Source organism: Rana temporaria, chromosome 2, assembly GCF_905171775.1.
Source record: "Rana temporaria chromosome 2, aRanTem1.1, whole genome shotgun sequence".
NCBI classification, from domain to species: Eukaryota; Metazoa; Chordata; class Amphibia; order Anura; family Ranidae; genus Rana; species Rana temporaria.
The window spans coordinates 269330732-269353861 of record NC_053490.1 but is presented as its reverse complement, the minus strand read 5'-3'; the positions used below and the strand labels follow the sequence as shown (position 1 = coordinate 269353861).

General features: G+C 41.2%; 1 protein-coding gene across 1 annotated transcript in view; it reads left to right on the top strand.

Moving 5' to 3' along the window:
• Positions 1 to 23130, top strand: part of LOC120928272 — a 53812-nt gene that overhangs the window by 15545 nt on the left and 15137 nt on the right. The window contains exons 3-6 of the mRNA XM_040339372.1: positions 2139 to 2300; positions 13235 to 13319; positions 19882 to 20032; positions 22480 to 22675. Of these exons, the coding sequence (XP_040195306.1) occupies positions 2139 to 2300; positions 13235 to 13319; positions 19882 to 20032; positions 22480 to 22675 (594 nt within the window). The remainder of the gene's footprint in view (positions 1 to 2138; positions 2301 to 13234; positions 13320 to 19881; positions 20033 to 22479; positions 22676 to 23130) is intronic.

Sequence of the window (23130 nt, the reverse complement as noted above, 5' to 3'; positions counted from 1 at the left end):
GGGCTGGACGTAAGTTACGTTCACGTCGACTAGGCATTGAGTGGGTGTAATCTGGGCCTAAATATTTAAACCCAGTTAAAATATGTATGCAAGCGTCATGTTTCATAGACGAACTATTTTTTTTTTTTACATTTTCTAATAGGTGTATAAGCTACACAATGGGGTTGATTTACTAAAACTGGGGAGTTGAAATTACGGTACAGCTGTGCGTGGTAACAATTGCAGTTTAGGAGTTAACCACTAGGGGGCGCTGTAGGGGTTAAGTATGTGTTTCTAACTGTAGGGGGTGGGGCTAGACGTGTGACGTCAGTGATCGTCTTTCCCTATATCAGGGAACAGACGCTCACTGACATTGCCACAGTGAAGAACGGCTGGGCACTTAAAGAGGACGGACCCATACGTGATTGTGCCCAGCCGTGCCATTCTGCCAACGTAAATCGGCGTTAAGCGGTCCTTAAGTGGTTAAAACGTCAGCTTGTTTAATTAAGCTTTGACAAAATAAATCCTGGGAGCTGATTGGTTTCTATGCAGAGCTACACCATATTTTACACTCCCCAGTACTTTTTTGTTAATTCAACCCTAATGTTGGTGTGCCATGTTTTGTTTCTCTTTTATACTCCACTAATTTTTTTTTTTTTAAATCTTTTTATATACTCCACTAACTTTATTAACCTAAAAACCTTGGGCCAAATTCTCAAAAACGCCGCCTAACTTAACTTTCAGCAGTTAAGTTACACAGGCGTTAAATTTCTACCTAAGTGCCCGATCCACAAAGCACTTACCTAGAAATTTCAGGCCGTGTAACTTAAGTGCCTCCGTCGCAAGGCGGTCCTCCTCTCCGGGGGGCGATTACAATTTAAAGGAGGCGCGCTCCCGCGCCGGCCGTACTGCGCATGCGTGTGACGTAATTTTCCTGACGTGCAGCGCGCAAACATAATTTACACCGGGCTTTGTGGATTGCGACGGGACAATAAAGTTGCGACGGGTGAAAAAAAAAATACGCGCCGGGAAAAAAAATTCAAATTTAAAAAAAAATCGCGGCGATCGGAAAAAAGATCTGGTTTTACATGGTGTACTAACTTTACACATTGTAAAACCAGCCCTAATTTAACGCGTGCAAATCGTAACTTATGCAGAAAACACAAAGCTTTAATGCTGTGTGGATCTGCTTAAGTACTCATTTGCATACGCTAGCCGGCATTTCGACTCGAAATGCCCCCAGCGGCGGATGCGGTACTGCATCCTAAGATCTGACAGTGTAAGTGTCTTACAGATGTCAGATCTTCTGCCTAACTTTGGAAAAATCCTTTTGAGGATCGTTTCCAAAGTTAGGCACAGAGATACGCAGGCTGAACAGCAGTTCCGCCTGCGTATCTCTTTTGAGAATTTGGCCCCTTCTTCTGTGCCCTGGGCAGCTTTGTCTTTAGGGCCCCAAAGTCAAACCTTACACCCCCAACAATTCCCAGAATTCAGTCATAGCAATGTTGAACACTAAGGGCGCGTACACACGGTCAGTTCATCTGATGAGAATGGTCCGACGGACCGTTTTCATCGGTTCACCGCTGAAGCCGACTGATGGTCTGATGTGCGTACACACCATCGTTTCAAAAACTGATTGGGTCAGAACGCGGTGACGTAAAACACACGACGTTCTGAAAAAAACGAAGTTCAATGCTTCCAAGCATGCGTCGACTTGATTGTGAGCATGCGCAGGTTTTGAACCGATGCTTTTGTGTACTAACCATCGGTTTTGACCTATCGGTCAGCCGTCCATCGGTTCGATTTTAAAGCAAGTTCTCTTTTTTTTGACCGAAGGACAACAGACCAATGGGGCGCACACACGGTCGGTTTGGACCGAAGAAACTGAACTTCAGTCCATTTTCATCGGTTTGGACCGGTCGTGTGTACGCGGCCTCAGGCTTTTTTTATTGGACAGTGAGATGGTGAATGGATTGTAATCCAAAGTTTTTTCAAGACTTACCAGACACAAAGAAAAAGGTTAATTAAAGTAATAGCACCTTGTAAGGTCAGCTTTTAGGCAGGAGCTTTTGTTTTGCATTTCCAGGAAAACAGAGTGCATTGTTAATCATATTTTACATTTGAGAACTGTTTTAATTGAAATACATTCTATTTTTAAGCTTCCCAAGTGCTCGGATGGGAAAAACTTGATACTTTTGAAGGGGATGCAGTGAGCACTCAAGAAATATGGAAAGCCAGGGAGTTCTCATCACTTTTATCATTACATCCTGGGAAAGAGCCTGACAATATTAATGAAAGCACTCCAGGTATCAACAGATCAGGTAATTAAAAATGCTAGGCTGATTAAATATCAACCACATGGCAGTGTACATGGCACTGTCAGTTACAATAAAATGTGTAATGAAAGTGCCTGTGGCTGTTCTAAATGGTCCATTTTATAACAAAGAATATCTGTTCAGTCACTAGACTACCATTATTGCTTAGTTAGAATTGATTAACCTTTTATCATCAAAGTTTGAAAACCACAATCTTATTAATGCTCACTTTATGTTAATATGAATGTAAGTTTATGTGTTAGTCAGTTTTGTCTACAGGTGAAACCAATTAAAGCATTATTGAGTAGTGTAACAATGAGAACATACTAAAAATAATTGCTCCTTAAAAGAATATGACTTTCATTGTATTGTTACATAATATTATTAAAATGTTTATAGAGATTCAAAGATCCGGAGTCCAATAAGATATTTTGAACTGAATGTACAGTTTGTTTTTTTACTTGTTTTATTTGCCTGATTTAGTGTGCTAAGAACTAAACATAAATTTACAATTAGTTAAGTAACTATAAAATATTAAAGAAAGAAAACAAGCAGTGCCAACCTAAGTGCAGTATTGTTATGACACGTTTTTTAATTTTAGTAGAAATGCACTCACTCTGAGTGGAATAAAAGCAGGCACATCATGATAATGTCCAATGGACAGCAGGGCTCCAAGAGGCGATCTTCTAGCGCTGTAAATTCTTGTCTGGTGGCGCTGGTGGCTTCCAGTGTCCCAGCTTAGAGCAAACAAGGCGCAGGGGGATATCGTCAGTCCAAGAGTCCCTGGTCGCGATCGGATGATGCTAGTAACGTGCACGCGTTTGAAACATGCATGCTCCTTCATCAGTCATAGCGTTTCACCATCTTGGATGTGGTAAAAAAAGGTAATGGCAGGCAGGCCAATCAGATCATAGCACCGCCCTATCAGTAATTCACTATAAAATAAAATATTGCATATCGATATTTAATATTTTACATATCCAGTCAACGGGTGGAAATCCTGGCTCATTCTCAAATCTTCCAAGGCTATCCTTAGCCTAATGTTTACAGAACTCAATAGCTCCAGCCCAAATGTACACATACAAATAAATGAGACAAAGGAAAGGTTTACTTAAAAACTGAAGAGTGCAAAATCTGGTACAGCTGTGCATATATGTCAGTCAGCTTCTAGGTTTCATTGTCAAAGCTAATTGAACAAGCTGAAGGTAGAAGCTGATTGGCTACCATGCACAGCTGCACCAGATTCTGACTGCTCCAGTCTCAGTAAAGCTTCTCCAAAGTGTCTCATTCCACCTCCCCCTCACTGACCAATCTTTTCAGTTGGGGCTCTATATAGCTTAATTCTAAGAGAGAGAGAGTTATACTGAGAAAAAAAGACAAACGCTGATAGTTCTTTTATTGCATTTGTAGTAGAGTTTGGCAAATAATCTACTTAAGCATGCTTTGTGGTCAAACATCACCACTGTGTACCAGATAGACAATGGACTACAGGTGTTCCACCTTGACTCAGTAGCACATACAGGTACAAGGCCACACATTTATTGTTTAATTCCAGCATGACACTAACTGTAGAAGGTTGGAGTGTCAGTGCTCATGCTGTAACTTGAGAAGTAAAGTTGTTTTTAGTCTAAAGGAGAACAGAATGTGTCCTTATATGTGCTACTAGTTCAAGGTGGGGCACCCAGAGGTGGTTTTCCAGCTTGTGCTTGTTTGGGCAGTTGTTTTTTTTTCTTGACCCAAAGGAGAAAAATGTGTGGCCTTGTAAGTGCTATTGAATATGAAGGGGAGTGACAGATCCTGGAGGACATAGAGGCACAGTCTTCACCAGCAACCACCCCCCGCCCACCAACCCCTTTTTTCTCTTCGCTTTTTTCCACCTACCCCTTACTCTTTAGATGGATTTGGAGACCATTGTATAACATAATTTATACTTACATCACAAAACCTGGTCCTGAAGAAACAGAATGTCAAAAAATGTAGAGATCTGGGAGCTGCGGTGGCTCAACGCGATTGGCACTGCGCTGACAAGCCATTCACCTCTGCAGCTAGGGGTTCGGATCCCGGTCTCGGCTACATGTGAATTGAGTTTGGTGGTCTCAGCCCGGCTCCCGGTGGGTGTTCTATCCGAGGTAAGCCTGTGCTTAGTACGCCCCCCCCCCACAAAAACCACCACACTTACACGCACTCGAAATTGGGTTAACATGCACGCACTTTGACCACGCGGTCTCTAAAAAGAGAGGCGAAGGACTAACGGGGCTGGTTGAGCAGGCTAGATCCTCTCACTCCCTTATAGGGAGTCCCTCTGCCCCGTTGGGCTTCAAAGTGGAGCAGGTAGGGCGGGCTATGTGGGAGGACCCCCTCACACACCCGCCATTGCCACCCGGGGCATGGAGAAAGGTGGCAGATTGCCTCTGGGGGAGGCCTGCCTACTCCCAACTCCTGCAGTCCGGCTCCTCTCTCTTGAGTACACGCACAAAATACACTTTAAAAAGAAAGAAAAAAAATGTAGAGATCTTTCAATTGTGATTTATACATGATACTTAGATGGTCAAACTAATTGTATGCCATTAGTTATGGCCACTATATCTTTGTTTTTATAGATGGACCATTGAGATATTTTTATTTTTTATTTTAAAATAGCACCAATACATTTTTGTACTTTTATGTATATACTGTTGTGGATTTGATATGTTCTAGTCTTGAATTCCACATGTAAAGTCCTTATAGTTTCTCAAAATATTTTGTATATCATTATAGGATGGTGGCAAATTTGACTTATTACAAATATGTGAGATTACACTCTTTATAAAACATAATTTTCTGTACACTAGCTGATCCCTTGCTATCAGGATAGCAGCCAGAATGCCTGGCATGTTGTGATGGGGGTGGTTAGAAGCACACAGCTTTACTTTTAAAAATGTTTATACAGTGCAAAATAAAATAAAATGTGGATGTAGCCAGCATTTTTTAGGATGTTGCTGAAACTGTGTTTATACATAGTTTCAGCACCATGGATAGCAATTGTCAGCATATGAATTAATGGCCTCCTGTTATTTAATAAGTTTTGCCCAAATAATTCCCAAAAGATGGCTACAGAGACTGTATTTAAATACATATTATAAATAAATAGACTGGAGATACATACCTATGGCCAGTTCTGACAACAATGGGTTTTGGACCCAAATGTTTTCAAATAGATCTAAATTTGTATATCAAACCTCTAGCTAATGTATATACAATAGATGCTTCAAATCCCTTTTTGCTATAAAGGGGCACTTGTTAAGATTGTCTTCTCTTACCATTCTGGTTGTTCATTCTAGGCCACAGAGCTTCTATATACCACCATTACTGGCCTATGAATAAAAGCCCTGGAAGAGAAAACATCATTGCGTGAGGTTGATGGTTTCAGCAAATCTGTAACAGCCCTGTTTAGTTTGGTCAGTCATGTGTGCTCCTCTCCAATTCCCATTTGAATCCTAGCGACCCATCCTCTTAAACCCATGGGAAGATTGAAATATCTGGGTGATTGGGTACCCAATTATTTCACAAAATGTATTATTGATCTTTACCATTAAAGGGAGAAACTTGCACATATTCCACAATGTATCCCTTAATGTAATAGGGCACATAAATCTTATAAATATTTTATATTGTAGGGATCTGTTGCCATCTACTGTTAGCGGCTAATATCACAGTGTTATATATAATTATGTATTAACACTTTCCTGTCTCTGGTGGGATGGCTTAAAAACCCCAGAAAGAGGACATTTTCAGAGTGAGTAATGCACTGACTCCACATGTCCACATGCAGGAGCTGCAATACTGTATGTTATCCAGTCAGGAAACAGAGACTGTTAGGTAATTATACTGTTTAACTGTAGCTGCTCATACATTCTTGATCTGAATTCTAGTGAAAGACAAGTTTCTGTCCTATTGTTATTATCTCACATGCACAATGCCAGATAGTTAGGTATGTGCTACGGTATGTATGTAGTGGTCGCCTTTCTGTATATTAGTAGGTGAACCTGTTTATGGAGAGTTTATATGCAGCACCTGTTATTGTAGTTAACCCCACCCATTGTTGTCTGGGATTCTATAGCTAGTCCCAGCTTAAGGCTCGATAACCAACATAGGTTAGAGCCAGGTTTGGCATTCGACAGCCACTTCTGGTAGCTAGAGGTCTGGTTGCATGTCCGATTAGAAACTACAAGGGAGGGACTAAAGCGTAGAGTAGGCTGACTCTGAGTTTCAGTGCCACACCACAGTTTCAGTCTAAATAGGACAACCCGACCACCCCGCCAGGTGCGTGCAATCAGCTTACCTGACGTTGAATGGCACTGCCAGGAGTGCACGTCCAGTTAGTGAGACTAAGCAGTTTCCAGAGCCAAGGGGAAAACTCCTCCTAGTGGCATCTGAGAGCGCCGCATCCACATCTCATAAAGGGATGTGGATGAATACCGCCCCGCTGACAAACGGGGACAGTGTCCTTGGCCGCATATCTACTGCCCCCAAAAACCACAAGGATGGGGGGGGGAGAATACAGGGGAACCCTGCCAGCCACTGAAAATACCCAAAGCCCCTCCGCAAGAGGAAAGCATTAAATTTCCATTGAGTATGTGACTGTTTCATCAAAAAAGTATGGACGGTCTGAACTCCTTTATCGTGTGGAAAACCTGAATAAAGTGCTTCCACATCTAGGGTTACTAATAAAGCTCCCTGGGGTACACTACAGCCTTCAATGTGTTTTAGAAGGTCCAGAGTGTCCCTAAAATAGGATGGTAATAGGATGGTAAGCTAGTAACATGTGGCATCAATAAAAAGTCAACAAATTTGCTAGCATTCTCACATTGTGCATCTATCCTAGAAACAATTGGCCTCCCCGGTGGGTCTAATTTATTTTGTGTCATATATGTACTTTTGTCAAAGTTGCATCACGTGGGAACTGGACTGTGAGATATTTGTAGACATTCTGATCAATGAGGCCCTCCATGTAAGCTGTGCCAAAAAGGTCCTTATATTGGCTACTATATTTCAATGTATATTTTCTGTATTACTTAGGGATGAGGCATAGTGTATCACTTTTCATGTCCATGATAGCCATGTCATGGTGACATAATTTATTAATTGTATCACTGTCTTGAGGCAATGCCTATAACTGAATATTAAAAACATGGGGGGGCATTGAGTAAATTGGGGAGTAAAACTAATGATGAAGGAAGATAAAGAGAAGAGGAGAAGGGAGAGGGTAGAATAAGAAGGGGTAGTGTTAAGAGAGAATGTGTAAGAATGGGAGAGGCTTATCTCAAACCTATTATGTGGAGAATCCACAATCAGAAGAAAATGGTTTGGAACCAAGGAGATTCCAAAAATAATATATAGATACACCAGATGGCCGTGTATGCAGAGAATTTATCGTGATGTGCTAGCAGCTTCTTTAGGCATTGTATATTAGTGAGTTCAGCATTCTATACTGTGATCATGGAGACATCCATTGACTTCCAGTGCCTGACAATTAAGTTTCAGGCTTGTATTAAGAAGAAGCATGGTAGCCTTTCTTTGGACTAAAATATCAAATTGTCCTCCCAGGGACCGTGTTCAGAGTGAAAACTCTAAGGCCCCGTCCAGACGACCGAACATGTCTGCTGAAACAGGTCCGCGGACCAGTTTCAGCAGACATGTTCGGTCGTCTGTACAGCCGAGCGGACAGGATTCCAGCATACATTTGCCCGCCGGGCCTTTTTCCAGCGGGCAAATATTTCCAAACTTGTTTAGAAACAGCCCGCTGGAATCCTGTCCGCTCGGACATGTTCAGTCGTCTGTACAGACCTACCGTACATGTCCGAGCGGCCGCCATCCCTCGCATGCGTCGAATGACTTTGACGCATGCGTGGAAGCATTGAACTGGCAGGGCCGCACACGTCGCCGCGTCATCGTCGCCGCGACGGCATGGCCTCGTCGCCGCGTATCGAGTACGTGCGGATTTCTGTATGATGGTGAGTACAGCCATCATACAGAAATCCCCGGGCAGACATGTACGCTGAAAACGGTCCGGCGGACCGTTTTCATCGTACATGTTTGCCCGTGTGTACAAGGCCTTAGAAAAAGAAAAAAAGGTGCTGCAATTATTAAATTAGTTTGAATAGTGAACTAGGGTAGACATGTTAGAGTAAAATTAATGCGCAACCTAAAAAAATCGCATTAACAAGCGAAAATATAAAAGTGTGTATATGAAAAAAATATAAAAATAGTAGTAACCACACCGAAGTGACTAGTGAAAAAAACACTAAGGAATTTTTAACCATAAATATATAGAGGGGATTGGCACCCACTCCAGCAATGTAGATTGTAATATTACAAACACACTATATAAGAACAGTGCATGTAGCATATTACACACACTCTGCAATAATCACTTTAGAGTCCAATATAAAATGACTGCACAGATTCTGTTAGGCTCTGGAACAGGGGTGAAAATCTTCAGCTCATACTTCCATCAGGTAAAGATATATGAATTGGCCGCTTACCTCTGTTACGGAGATCAAATGGGCTCAGCATATGGAGGTTAATCTGACAGGCTCAGACTCTGGAAGGTTAATTCACAGCAGGAATCCCACACTCCTTGACGGTCTTGTTCACCTCTCCAAGGGATATCACACGATCACAGGGTCAGCTGGATCTCTCACCCAGGGATACACACTCTCTCCTCCAGGGATTTGTGTTTAAGTGAAGCCGTTTAGAGGGCAGATTTAGGCATATTATAAAATAAGAAAGAAGAGAAAAAACTTCATGGTGCAGTAGGTCAAAAAAACACACCCTTTATTAAAATATAGGGTTGCTGAAATCCAAACTTTAAAAGTTTCAAAAACGAATACAAAAAACAGACAGCGAGCCGTGGCTCACGCCAAACCAGCTGGAGTGTGATGACGTCCTTAGCTCCACCCGCTCCACCCTGTTTTCAGTCATTGTCATGCTGGAAGACCCATCCATAACCCATCTTCAGTGTTCTGGCAGAGGGACGAAGATTCTCATTTAAGATTTTACAATACATGCCCCCACCCATTGGCCTCTCAATGCGACAAAGTCAGCCTGCACCTTGAGCAGAGAAACAGCCCCAAAGCATCATGTTTCCACCTCCATACTTGACTGTAGGGAAGGTGTACTTAAAGGTCATAGTCAGCATTTTTCCTCCTCCAAACATGGCAAGTTAATGACAAAAAAATACATTTTGGTCTCATCTGACCACAGCACTTACTCCCAATCCTTCTCTGAATCATTTAGATGTTCATTGGCATGACTGTACTAGTGCCTTCTTGAGGAGGGGGACTCGCCATGTTTAGAAGAAGAAAAATGCTGACTATGCCATCTTTGTATGGATAGCAATCTATCTGGTAAGAGGCTGAATCTTTGTGGTGGAGGATTCACTGGAAAACAATTGTGTGCTGGGTGATATTTTCACAAGAGCTATCAGGAATTACATGGACTGAGCACTTTTTACTGAGCACTTTTGTGGACTTTGCTTTATTTAACTATTTATTTGAAATGTTGATGCACTTTGCATTAGTTTTTCCCCCCCTAAAGAGTAACTGAAGATAGTGTTGGTGGATAGAAGTGTAGTTACAAGGTGCTTGCAGGGAATTATATGCTGGAGCACCAAGGGAGAATCTAACTTTTACATACCAGTATATTGATGCAGTGTTCTTTTTATGAGACTACGGTCTTAATATTATTCACTATTGTTTTGTTGAGGAATAATAAGCACACAGTATATATGAATAACAAAAGGTTTACATATATTAGCCTTAGTTTGCTTTTATTAGCCTCTCTTCCTGAACACTGACTTTTTCCTTCAACATAGTATAATTTCCTTTAACCATGCCTGTTCCGTCACCTGTTCACCTACAGACAAACTGACATTGCAGGTTATGCAGAATAACAAATTTGCAGGCAAAATTTTTTCATGTTCAGGAGTGGATTTTGAAGTATCTTTTTTGGGACCTTATTTTTCCTCCAACCTCTGGAGAACATCTCTTTGTTACATTTTTCTTTGCAAATGTTGACCAGGGGATGGCACTGCTGTTTAAGGACATTACTGTGTTGCATTTTGCCTGGTGTGCATTGACTTAGGGAAGGCACCAGGAATGGGCCAATGCTGCTGTTTTACATCTTGGTTGTTGATTAATGACTTGGAGATGGCTTCAGGAATGGGTCAGTGCTGCTGGCTTAGCTGGAGGGAGTCACTGTGTTACATTATAGTTGTCATTTGTTGGCCCGGGGATGGACTCAGGAATGATTCTGAGGTTTTAAAAATGTACAATTGCCTCTAAAGATTTACACATTTCAGTTTTGATATTGTAATACCTTGAGGAAAAAAAGGTAAAATATTTTATATGAAACACTAGCTACAACAGCTACAAAAAATAAATGTTAGTCATGTGATGGAGATGGAGGTGCGTTTAATTCTTTTGCAGCCTGTTGGTGTGTGGGCAGGACTTATCCTACCTGATCAAGAGGAAATGACACACACAAAGACTATGAATATGTAACAGTTCAGGAACAATGTATTTGTAATGCCGCGTACACACGATCAGAAATTCCGACAACAAAAGTCCGATGTGAGCTTTTGAACGGAAATTCCAACCGTGTGTATGCTCCATCGGACTTTTGCTATCAGAATTTCTGCCAACAAAAGATTGAGAGCTGGTTCTCAAATTTCCGACGGAAAAAATTCCTATCGGAAGATCAGATCGTCTGTAGCAATACCGACGCGCAAAATTACGACGCAGACTTGGAAACAATTCGAAGCATTCTCGGAAGCATTGAACTTAATTTTCTCTGCTCGTTGTAGTGTTGTTTGTCACCGCGTTCTTGACAGTCGAAAGTTCAGAGAACTTTTGTGTGACCGTGTTTATGCAAGTCAAGCTTGAGCAGAATTCCGTCAGAAAAACCATCCAAGGTTTTTCCGACTGAAAATCCGGTCGTGTGTACGGGGCATTAGAGTAGTATGGCAGAAAAGTTACAAAAGTATTTATAGCAGCACAGTTGGCATAGCTCCCAACTGTCCCTGATTTTGGAACAGAGTCCCTCTGTCCCTCTTTCCTCCTCACGTGCCCCTCATTTTGGTCTGATCTATGTAGTTGTATATAAAAGGCACTATTTATCTTTCTAAAAGTGTTTCCTAGTGCTAAACCTTTCATCCAATTTTTTAATTGCTGCATTTGGAAATTTCAAAAGCCAGTATGAAGGAATAGTAGTGGTTAAAAAACAAACCATCAAAAAAAAAAACAGTTGTGGGTTTAACTAATCCCTTTTTTTTTTATATTTCTCTTTTAAGGGGGCATGGCAGGGGGGTGTCCTATGCCTACATACTTTTGCTAATAGGTGTCCCTCGTTCCCATCTCAAAAAGTTGGGCGGTATGCAGTTATTATTACCAGTATTGACACTTGCCATAACAGGTGGAGTAATATTTGCAGTAAAAGGCAAAATAACTTACAGAAACTATTTTTGTAACTAGAGGGGTTAATGCTTTACGCAACCCCTGAACAATTTCCTACAGTGTGTGAATGCAGACACTAAAGGTAGTGCAGGCTCTAGTGGTCTAGTAGTTATACCAGGAGATCACATAGCACCAACACAGACATGCAGCTGTATTTCTTCTGGCACAGTAAGGCATGTTATATGTGAGGCCTACTTTACTAGGAAAGGAGCTGCAGGAGATGTAAGTGACTGGTGGGGTGGCAGTTCAGGGAGGCTATGGAGGAGGTGTCGGCAGCAGCTCTGGTGACTGGTGCTTGAGGGGTTTCCAGCGATATCCCTATACTTGCCCTTCTTGTACTGTAACCTTTTCCTGACAGTAAATCTCTATCCCTAACAAGCAGGTTCTTACCCCCATCCTGTCTACTCACAAATGTGCCCAAATCCTGGCAGGTCCCTTATTTATAAGGGCTTCTCCATCCAAGATGGCCGCAGAAGGTCAATAGGGATTGCAGTGTCCAATCGGACAACTGTTTCCCTTGTGATGCCCATGTAGGCTGCAGAGGAACATCATTCCCGTAAGTCTTCACCCCATTCATACAGCAGCCATACACCACCTACTGAATGGAGTAAAAACCACACTTGCCAACAGGTGTGGCTCCATGCTCCTTGCCAAATTATTTACAGACTCTTTGTTGTCTGTCCTTGTAAATTATACAGTATATTCAGCAAGCAAGCAAAGTCCTCATTTTATTTTTTACATGCATCTGAGTAGTGCAGTGTCTGGCTGCTTTCCTAGAAAGCTCTATATTCAGTAGTGGAAGTAAGTGACCTCCAAAAAGATGTCACCATTTTCACACACTCTCTCAATTTTTGGCCTTTTCTGTGTCTCTTAAAAAAGGAAATGACTGCCTACATACCACAAATCAAGGTTGCCAGTCCAGAGTTGAGTGATTTAGGCCCAAATAAATAGCATACATACTGTGCCCAAAGATTACGTTTTTCAAACGTTAGTCACAGATACTGTATTTACAGCAAATTGTCCAATGTGTAAGTGAGAGGGTTCTCTCTCCCTTGCACATTGGACTGTTTGATTTAAATAACTTCTTCTTTATATATTGGACACACTTAATTTAGTTTTTATGCTTATATTACAATAAGATATTGCTATTATGTTTATTACAGGTATAATGATAGACAGAAATAAGCCATTAATGGCACCCTCACTAGGTACTTTTCAAAGTCTACTTCAGTCACATACTCACGACCCACCAGAGGATGCTCTAGTGGGTAATTCATGCCTACATAAGTATATCATTCTGTCTGTTGAATATTATAACAAAATAAGTGACACAATATTATAACAAAATAAGTGACACAATGTTTTTGCTCTTATTACAAAATAAAATGATCTACCCCCCTCTGGGAAATTCATTAAAATTATTTAATTTATTATGTTTTGTTCTAGGATTATATGAATCAACTATTGAACTAACAGTATATGATCCAACAAAGGTCTCACAGCAAATAATTCATGGGGAAAAGTACAGCAGGTATGAAATTGAGCAATGTACCTCCAAATATTATGTCTTCAAATTCTAAACCACATTCATTAGTGTAGCATTTACCTGTCTCCTGGAGGGATGGTGGTAACACCCAGAAACAGGGCGGGCTGACATTTCAACTCATGGTATAGATCACTTAGGCAACAGATGGGCACCAGTCACTTTAAGGTGCAAAACAAAAAGGAGTTTTTTTAGCTCACACTAAAACTCCAGGGAGAGAGGGATAGGGCACAGGGCCCCCATGAACTAGAAGACTCAAAAAAAAGAGAACAAAAGTACTCACACTCCTCATAGATGAAGAACCTTAAAGCCAACCCATCATTCTGTGACTGTAGATCCTAACTGTAAAGCACTTAAAATATCAGCTGCCAGCTCCATGGGTAGAAGACATTATACTCCAGTGGGGTCAAAGCTCCACATCTGAGCTTATTCCAGGCCCTCAAGACATCAGGAGATTCTTCATGGCTCATTAGTCCCTAGGCTTTACAGATTAGGCCCCAGATCCAAGCTTCTGTCAAGCCACATGGTCATCTTCTCAGACAGCAGGCCTATAAGGTTCCAGTAGCACAACACACCCTTCCCCCAGGCAGGAGACCCAGAGAGAACAGACTGACTTCACAAGGTCACTTCCGGGACATTTATACCCTCTTCCAGCATGCACCATTGCCCAGAACATTTCTATTGTTTGACCAGAGAAGATAAATATTCATATCTGTGGGTAGCGCAACTCTTATGCTATTGCCAGAGACATCTGTTGCCACCTACTGGCAACAGAAAGACATAGAATAACCAAGGCAAAGGATAACCCAAAGACGCTGAACTATCAATTTAGCTAAGCTGACTGACATTTAATTAGACACACCTGCTTAGGGAAGGTGACTATACTAGTTGCTCTTCATGGTTAAGACACAGCGCTGACAGAATTTAGTCAATGTAGAAGTCATGGGTATAGGAATAGAATGTGCGTTTTCCATATTAGGGCATTTCTCCCTCTGACTGTTCACAAGATGGTATTGGGATAATAGGTTTCTGAATTGGTTAGATAATGTTATGTCAGGGCATACTTTTGCTGTGTTGTGAAGGTCATGGCAGTTAAGGTGAGGATAAAGTATGAAACTGGAGTCTCCACATAATAGTAGTATCTCTTTCATATGGGCAGACAACACTTGGAAAAGGTGTAAAAGGGATCACTTTTACCTAGAGTTATTTGCATCGTTGCTTAAAATCATAACAGGGATATCCTGGATCAAGCCCTTCAAAATTTGATTTCTACCTTCCAAAGCAGATCTCCAGTTTGTTTATTTCAAGGAATCTTACAGAACATTAAAGAAAATGAAGACATTTATGTGTCTTGTCATAGCTTAGGCTATAACAAGTTGTGGTTAAGTAACATATGGAAATGTGGGAGTTGAATATTGGGAAAAATGCATCTCTTGTAAGCAAAAAATGTTTGAGATAAAGGCTTTAACACTTTATTTTGTAGTTTGAGATCCAGAGTGTCCAGGTAAATAAGCAATATAGGATTTATCTATAAACAAGTGATAAGCGCTTCAAATGGGTGATCGTGACCATAACAGAGGATGATTCCAATAATACGTGCACAAATATAATAAATGACTGCACTGTGGTATGTGAAAAATTATCAACTGGGAAAAGGTAAACCCTGATGAAGTCACGAGGTGCGTGACGTAACGCCGTAGGGAGTCAGACCGAGATTTACATCCACACAAGCCGGAGGCCACCGGACGTCAGGCGGTATATAGAACGCCGCGTCCCCGGGAGTTTTAAAAATACAACACTGCATGCGCGCATCCCTGCTTTGCTTGCTTTGCTCTATTTATCAAAATTTTTTTGCTACAATAAACACGCGCAAGCTTAAACTTATTACACTATCGGAGGCATTTTTTCCTCTCCCTCTGTCCCCATTCCACCCGCACTGAGGACCATGGAGCCTGGAGAGATCCAACAGCCGGAGCAGTAGGAGTGATCCACAGTCGGGGACGCAAGAACATCCATTGTGGAGTCCTAACTATATGCTTATATATAGCACCCTGCAGGTAAGGGTACTACATTACCTATGAGGATAGTCCACTAACTGTTAGAGGGAAGAAAATAGAGTTGCAGAAGTTCACCTGTCCAGACTCACCTGGCTTAGAGACTGTCTGTCATCTTGGACCTTCTTTATTTATTCACTTATTTATTTATTTATTTTTTGAAGCTTCAGCATTTGCACTTTAATACTTCTGGACACTTTTGAATGCACAGAGATTTACTTATTTATTTATTTACACCATTCCATGTTCACATCCTTGTGTTTAATTTTGGGTTTACCTTTTCCCAGTTGATAATTTTTCACATACCACAGTGCAGTCATTTATTATATTTGTGCACGTATTATTGGAATCATCCTCTGTTATGGTCACGATCACCCATTTGAAGCGCTTATCACTTGTTTATAGATATTTGATTTTTTTGTGTTATGTGAACACTCTTAGATATAGCTGCATCAGATTTTTATTTATGATCACCTGCTTTATTATCATCGCTGTATACTCGCAGTAGCGCATTGAAAACTTCATCACTTTTAATATAGGATTTATGATGTGACTGGAAATGTGAATGAATCAGGGGTGTGAGGGTTGTAAAGCACTGCAGAATTACCGTATTTATCGGCGTATAACATGCACTTTCCCCCCTGAAAACAGAGGACAAACAGTGCCTGTGTGTTATACGCCGATATTTCTTTTTTTTACCAACGGGGGCATGGATTGGGCGGGGGTGTCCTGCCGGCCACCCTGTCTCTCCTGGCCCTGGGACAGCCCGCCGACATACTCTAAAGATTTTAAAAAATCACTGTCAGTCTCTTCACATACAGTTGTGCTCATAAGTTTACATACCCTAGCAGAGTTTATGGTTTCTTGGCCATTTTTCAGAGAATATGAATGATAACACAAAAACATTTCTTTCACTCATGGTTAGTGTTTGGCTGAAGCCATTTATTATCAATCAACTATGTTTATCTTTTTAAATCATAATTACAACAGAAACTACCCAAATTACCCTGATCAAAAGTTTACATACCCTGGCGATTTTGGCCTGATAACATGCACACAAAATGACACAAAGAGGTTTGAATGGTTATTAAAGGTAACCATCCTCACCTCTGATCTGTTTGCTTGTAATTAGTGTGTATGTGTGTATAAAATATCAATGAGTTTCTGGACTACTGACAGACCCTTGCATCTTTCATCCAGTGCTGCCCTGACATTTCTGGATTCTGAGTCATAGGGAAAGCAAAAGAATTTTCAAATGATCTGTGGGATAAGGTAGTTAAAATGTATAAAACAGGAAAGGGATATAAAAAGATATCCAAGGAATTGAGAATGCCAATCAGCAGTGTTCAAACTCTAATCAAGAAGTGGCAAATGAGGAGTTCTGTTGAAACCAAACCACGGTCAGGTAGACCAATTAAAATTTCAGCCACAACTGCAAGAAAAATGATCCGTGATGCAAAGAAAAACCCACAAATAACTTCAGATGAAATACAGGACTCTCTGAAAACATGTGGTGTGGCTGTTTGAAGATGCACAATAAGGAGGCACTTGAAAAAAGATGGGCTGCATGGTCCAGTTGCCAAAAGAAAGCCATTATCACGCAAATGCCACAAAGTATCCCGCTAACAATATTTCAAACAGCACAGAGACAAGCCTCAAAACTTCTGGCACAAAGTCATTTGGAGTGATGAGACCAAAATTTAGCTTTTTGGCCACAACCATAAACACTACACTTGGAGAGGTGTCAACAAGGCCTATGGTGAAAGGTACATTATTCCTACTGTGAAAACATGGAGGTGGATCACTGATGTTTTGAGGATGTGTGAGCTACAAAGGCATGGAAATTTGGTCAAAATCGATGGCAAGATGAATGCAGTTATCAAAAAATACTGGAGGAAAATTTGCATTCATCAGCCAGGAAGCTGCGCATGGGACGTACTTGGACATTCCAACATGACAATGATCCAAAACACAAGGCCAAGTGGACCTGTCATTGGCTACAGAAGAGTAAAGTGAAGGTTCTGAAGTGGCCACACTGGGGAGATCTCAAACGTGCAGTTCATGCAAGACAGCCCAAGAATTTACAGGAACTGGAGGCTTTTTGCCAAGAGGAATGGTCAGCTTTACCATCTGAGAAGATAAAGAGCCTCATCCACAAATACCACAAAAGACTTCAAGCTGTCATTGATGTTTAAGGGGCAATACATTGTATTAAGAACTGGGGTATGTAAACTTTTGATCAGGGTCATTTTAGTAGTTTCTGTTGTGTTTATGATATATATATAATATATATAACAGTTGATTGATAATAAATGGCTTCAGCCAAACACTAACCATGAATGAAAGAAAAGTTTTTGTGTTATCATTCATGTTCTCTGAAAAATGGTCAAGAAATCATAAATTCTACCAGGGTAAGTAAACTTATGACAAGAAACACAAACTCCTGCGCACAAGTGGGATCCTTGATGATTAGTCAGATATCTACATACAGTTCTCCTTAAATGTAAAAAAAAAACGTAGTAACAGAGGCCTTGCTGCCCTTCATGGATGGGGGAATCCTGATAGAAGACAAAAAGGGAGAAAGAAAGGCGCACCAGCCTCGTGTACTACCGTTTGACAAATTTTAATGAAATAACAAAATAATGAAAACTACTCACAAACAAAGAATGATAAAAGGCTTGTCAAACGATAATTGAAATACCCCTCGAACCACACTCCAGAATGTAGGGGGGGTGGCGAGGTGCGTTGCTGCTGGCTGACGCGTTTCGAGGTGACAGAGACCTCTTCCTCAGAGCCCAGCAGTCTGACAAGCCTTTTATCATTCTTTGTTTGTGAGTAGTTTTCATTATTTTGTTAAAGTGACAAGTGCTTTTGCGCTAAAATGGATCCTAAATGAGTGAATCCACCAAAAATATATAGTGCAGCAAAACCTAATTATGTTTACATGACATAAAACAGGAATATAAATAAATGGTGATTCTGCGCAACATATCACACTAATGGAATAATGATATCACATAAGCAAGATAAATGTAAGAGCTGACAAATGATCAGCATATAGTATAAAATGCAAGGAGAATAGTGAGTCCAAATATAAATATATATATATACTCAAATAGTGAATAGTGAGTCCAAAATATATAATACTCATAAGGCGAATGTGCAAAAATATATAAAGAATATTGTGCAAAAAAACTGGAATGGAAGTTCAATCCCAATAGTAAACACAAATCAGCTGTCAGGGCAGATATTCTGAATGCACTGGATGAAGGTGAGCACCAACTCTATGGTGTGAGTGCACGGCCGTGCGATAGAAGATAAACCAGATCCCTGGCTGAGCTCCCGGGACTCTTACCTCTCAGCCCTCCTAAATGGGCATTGATGTACAGGTCACTCGCAGCCTTCTATGGGTGGTCCCTGATGTTTCCTCTCTTGATCTGATGGATCCTTCCTTAATTGGGACAGATGCTCCTCAAAACCAGATGGATGATGTGGGTTATAAGAGAGAGAGAGAGGGGACTCCCATAGTGAGGTAACGTTTGGTGCAGGTAAAATATGTTTATTGAGGAAAAACCTGCGCTTACATTAAAAGAAAAATAAAAGTGCAACGAGGAAACAAACAAGCGGCGTTTGAATCGCCAGCTTACGTCACTCCGGGTGTACGTCCTCCAATGGAGGAGGAGAGCGGTCATGTGAAACATCAGAGGAGAGCGATCATGTGACTAGCCGGAATGAATAAAGCTAATAAGGTATTTTCAGGCTTTGGTTTACAACAGGGGTGTCCAACTTTTTTCAAAGAGGTTCAGATTTGATGAAGTGAACATGTGTGAGGGCCGACCATTTTGCCTGACATTCTTTGAACCATTAAAATTCGGTCTAATTGTGTTTGTTCGAGCAACTAATACACTGCCCAACAAGAAATCTCTTGCCTTTGTGGCTGTGTGTGGTGAAGAGATGAGCTTGGGCGTGTTATTTGGATACACTGTATATATCTCTTTTGTGGCCCCAACGAATCCCAGAGCGCTGCTCAGGACTAAGGATGAGCTTGGGTGTGTTATTTGGATATACCGTATTTATCAGCGTATAACACGCACAGCCTCACCATTGCCATGAATGCAGCCTCACATGTGCCATGAATGCAGCCGCACATGTGTCATGAATGCAGCCTTACCATTGCCATTAGTGCAGCCTGATTGATGCCCATCTGCAGCCTCGGAGGGGACAGGGAGGGGGGGGTGAGTGCCGATAGATTACAAACAGGAGAATCTGTTTACTCTCGGTTACCTCTTTAATACAAAGTCCCGCCTCCTATAATAGACAGAACAGTCATTTAATTGCATCCCAGGAGACTGCACTTTCTATTACAGACGCCACTGAGTAAACAGGAGATTCTCTCCATGTAATCTGATGAAACTTGTCATATATTTATTGTAAAAATATAACTATTGAACAATCCATAGTTAATGCATGTCTACTTGTAATTGTTTTCTGTCTAGGAAAATGGAAGATAATAGTTTAGCCCCTATACCACACTGGGTGCCCCATAATGAATCCACATTATTGCCACATTCATCAACATTGCAGGAGCCCTTTGATTTATACATTGATGCTTTACACTATATACCAGACTGTGCAACAATTACCAAGGTGAGTACAAATAATAGGAGACTTCAGTAGACAAGAAATTATCCTTCAATGTATTATTGGGGTTTGTAGACCCACTGTACAAGGAACACAATAGATGGCCTCAAATCTAGTGGTGTGACAGTAATCCTAGAGTTTAGTCTTGCTCAAGATGTTCTTGCCACCCTTACCTGTTCTATGAAGCCTAGATATCGCTTGATGTAAATTTCCACTCTAATTAAATTCATAACTTAAGCCTCATACACACGATCAGTTTTGCCGATGGAAAAACTGTGAGGAGAGCTTTTGGCCCGGAATTCCTATGGGACACACGGCCGGGGGAGGATGAGGTAAAAAATCCATCTGTGTTTGAAAATGTAACTGCAATGACACAAATAAAGGTAACCATTTACCTACAGTAACAATTTTGACCATTTACTGTTGGCCTTTTAAGCTGGTGTGGCACTTGCAATACTCTCAAGCGCACAAATGCTGGACCTAGCCAGGTTCGTTACAGTCATTATTCCTTTTTCTTATTTAGCTGGCTAAAACATATTTTTTAGGAAAGTAAATATATTCCCGATACACTCCCATTAAATATCTTGTATGCTAAAATGCAAATGTATTTCCGTATTTATCGGCATATAACATGCACAGGCGTATAACACGCACCTTCATTTTAAGAGGGATGTTTCAGGGAAAAAAATAAAATTTTAAATAAAGAACTTTGAAGCAAAATAAGGGTCGGTGCCTATCAATGCAGCCTTATCAATGCCTATCTGCAGCCTTAAAATTGCCCATCAATACAGCTTGATCAATGTCCATCTGCAGCTTCACAATTGCCCATCAATGCAACTTGATCAATGCCCATCTGCAGCCTCACCATTGCCCATCAATGCAGCTTAATCAATGCCCATCTGTAGCCTCACAATTGCCCATCAATGCAGCTTGATTAATGCCCATCTGCAGCCTCCCCATTGCCATGAATGCAGCCTGATCAATGCCCATTTTAGGGAGGCGGGCGGGATGAGTGCCATCAGATTACATACAGCGAGAATCTCCTGTTTACTCGTCTGCCTCTTTAATACAAAGTCTTGCCTCATGGACCGACTTCCGTAATAGACGGAACACTGGTCCAATGCCAGCCCAGGAGACGGGACTTCCTATTACAGAAGCCGCTGAGTAAACAGGAGATTCTCGCTGTATGTAATCTGATGTGCTCGTCTCGCCCCCCTCCCCATTCTCTCCGAGGCAGCCCAAATTGCAGTATCGGCGTATTAGACGCACACAATATTTGCAACCGATTTGCAGGGTGAAAAAGTGAGTGTTATACCCCAATAAATACAGTATTTGTTGTATTTGAAATCCTGGTCATTCAGATTCATGTCTCCACAAAAAAACTTTTATGTTTTTATATAAAAATGTAAGTATTGCATCTTAGTGCATATTTGTTCAGTGTTGCACAAGAGAGCCTGTAAGACTAATTAATAATTTAAAAAGTTATTTATTTGTACATACTATTGCATCCCCTGGGCATTGATCTCACTAACATATTACAGAGTTACAGTTAGGTGAAAACTGAGAATTAAATACATCCAGGTACGGTGGATTCTTCTCTTTTCCAGCTGCCCCTACTGCTCTGCCCCCAGACACTACGTCAGAATTGAAATTGAAAGCTGAGGCTGTGTGCAGGACAATCCCTCCCAAATACAGCCTTAGCAAACATAAGAAACCCACACTAAAGCTATGATTGGAAGCTCATCTTCTGCATACATACCCAGGCAAATTCGAATGACAGTGGAACCTGTGTTCAAAATGCATCTTCCAATCACAACATGAGATTTGTGTTTACATATGCATCTGTCATTTTATTTTCCCTGAGGCTGTGAGCAGAAGAACAGCTTTTGATCACAGCCTCAGAAAATGTAAACAAATGAAGAGTTAAGACTGTGATCAGGAGTTTGTTTTCCTGCACACAGCCCCACCAAAAAAAAGGAGAACTAACTCCAATCACAGATTACATAAACAAAGAGCGCTATGAAGCTTCTGGGGCAGTTCTCAGAATGAAGGTTCAGTTGCAATTTTCCAGCTTGGCAGCTTCCAATCACAGCTTCAGCATGGTTCATTTACATGTACTGAGGCTGTGTTCAGGAGTTATTTTTCTGGACACAGTCTCAGCTGTTTTTTCCTTACACCTGCGGTAGTAACTGGGGGAAGAGTAGTAGAGAGAAGCCGAAAAGAGAAGAATTTGTTTTAAATTCTTCACATTTTTTCCCAGCCTATAACTCTATTAGAGGTAAGTAAAATCATTCCCCAGTTGGGGCAATTTTATGTACAAGTAAAGCACTCATGTTTCTAAATAAAAAACTGTTTGGTCTAGTGACAGGGTCTCTTTTAAATATGGGATGCCTGTGAATGCTACATGGATTTTGATAGTCTATGCAATCAATTTAACTGTCTTCCATCTGTAGGTCTCTGGCCGGGTTCTAAATTCTGGAACCAAAGCTCAGTCTTCAGTTGTGGCTTTTCCAAGAATGGACAGTCCAGCTCGAAATCCTATGTTTGACTTCCATCACACACTAAATACAAAGGATGACCAGCTACATGTGGCTTCCTGTATTTTGTTTCAAGTGTCTACTGTGGACTCTGGAAATGTTGCCATAATTGGTAAGTACATTTTTTATTTTATTTTTAGATTTCTGGCCTCCATTTAAAAACAACTATGCTACAACATTTAAATACACTGTATCTTTCCCTTAGTCCCCCTGCCAGTTTTCATCTTTCTCTAAGGCCCCGTACACACGACCGGATCTATCCGCTGGGATTTATCCGCGGATCAGTTCCAGCAGATAGATCCGGTCGTGTGTAGGCACGAGCGTACAATTTTCGGCGGACATTTGTCCAGCCGACGGATTCCCAGCGGATAAAAATTTTGTAGCATGCTACAAAATCTATCCGCTGGAATCCTGTCCTTTGAACTTAGCCGGTCGTCTGTACAGACTCACCGGATAAGTCCGTCCGCTCCCCATCCCTCGCATGCGTCGGAATGATTAGACGCATGCGTGGAAGTATTTACCTTCCAGCGTCGCGCACGTCGCTGCGTCATCGTCGTGTGTACAAAC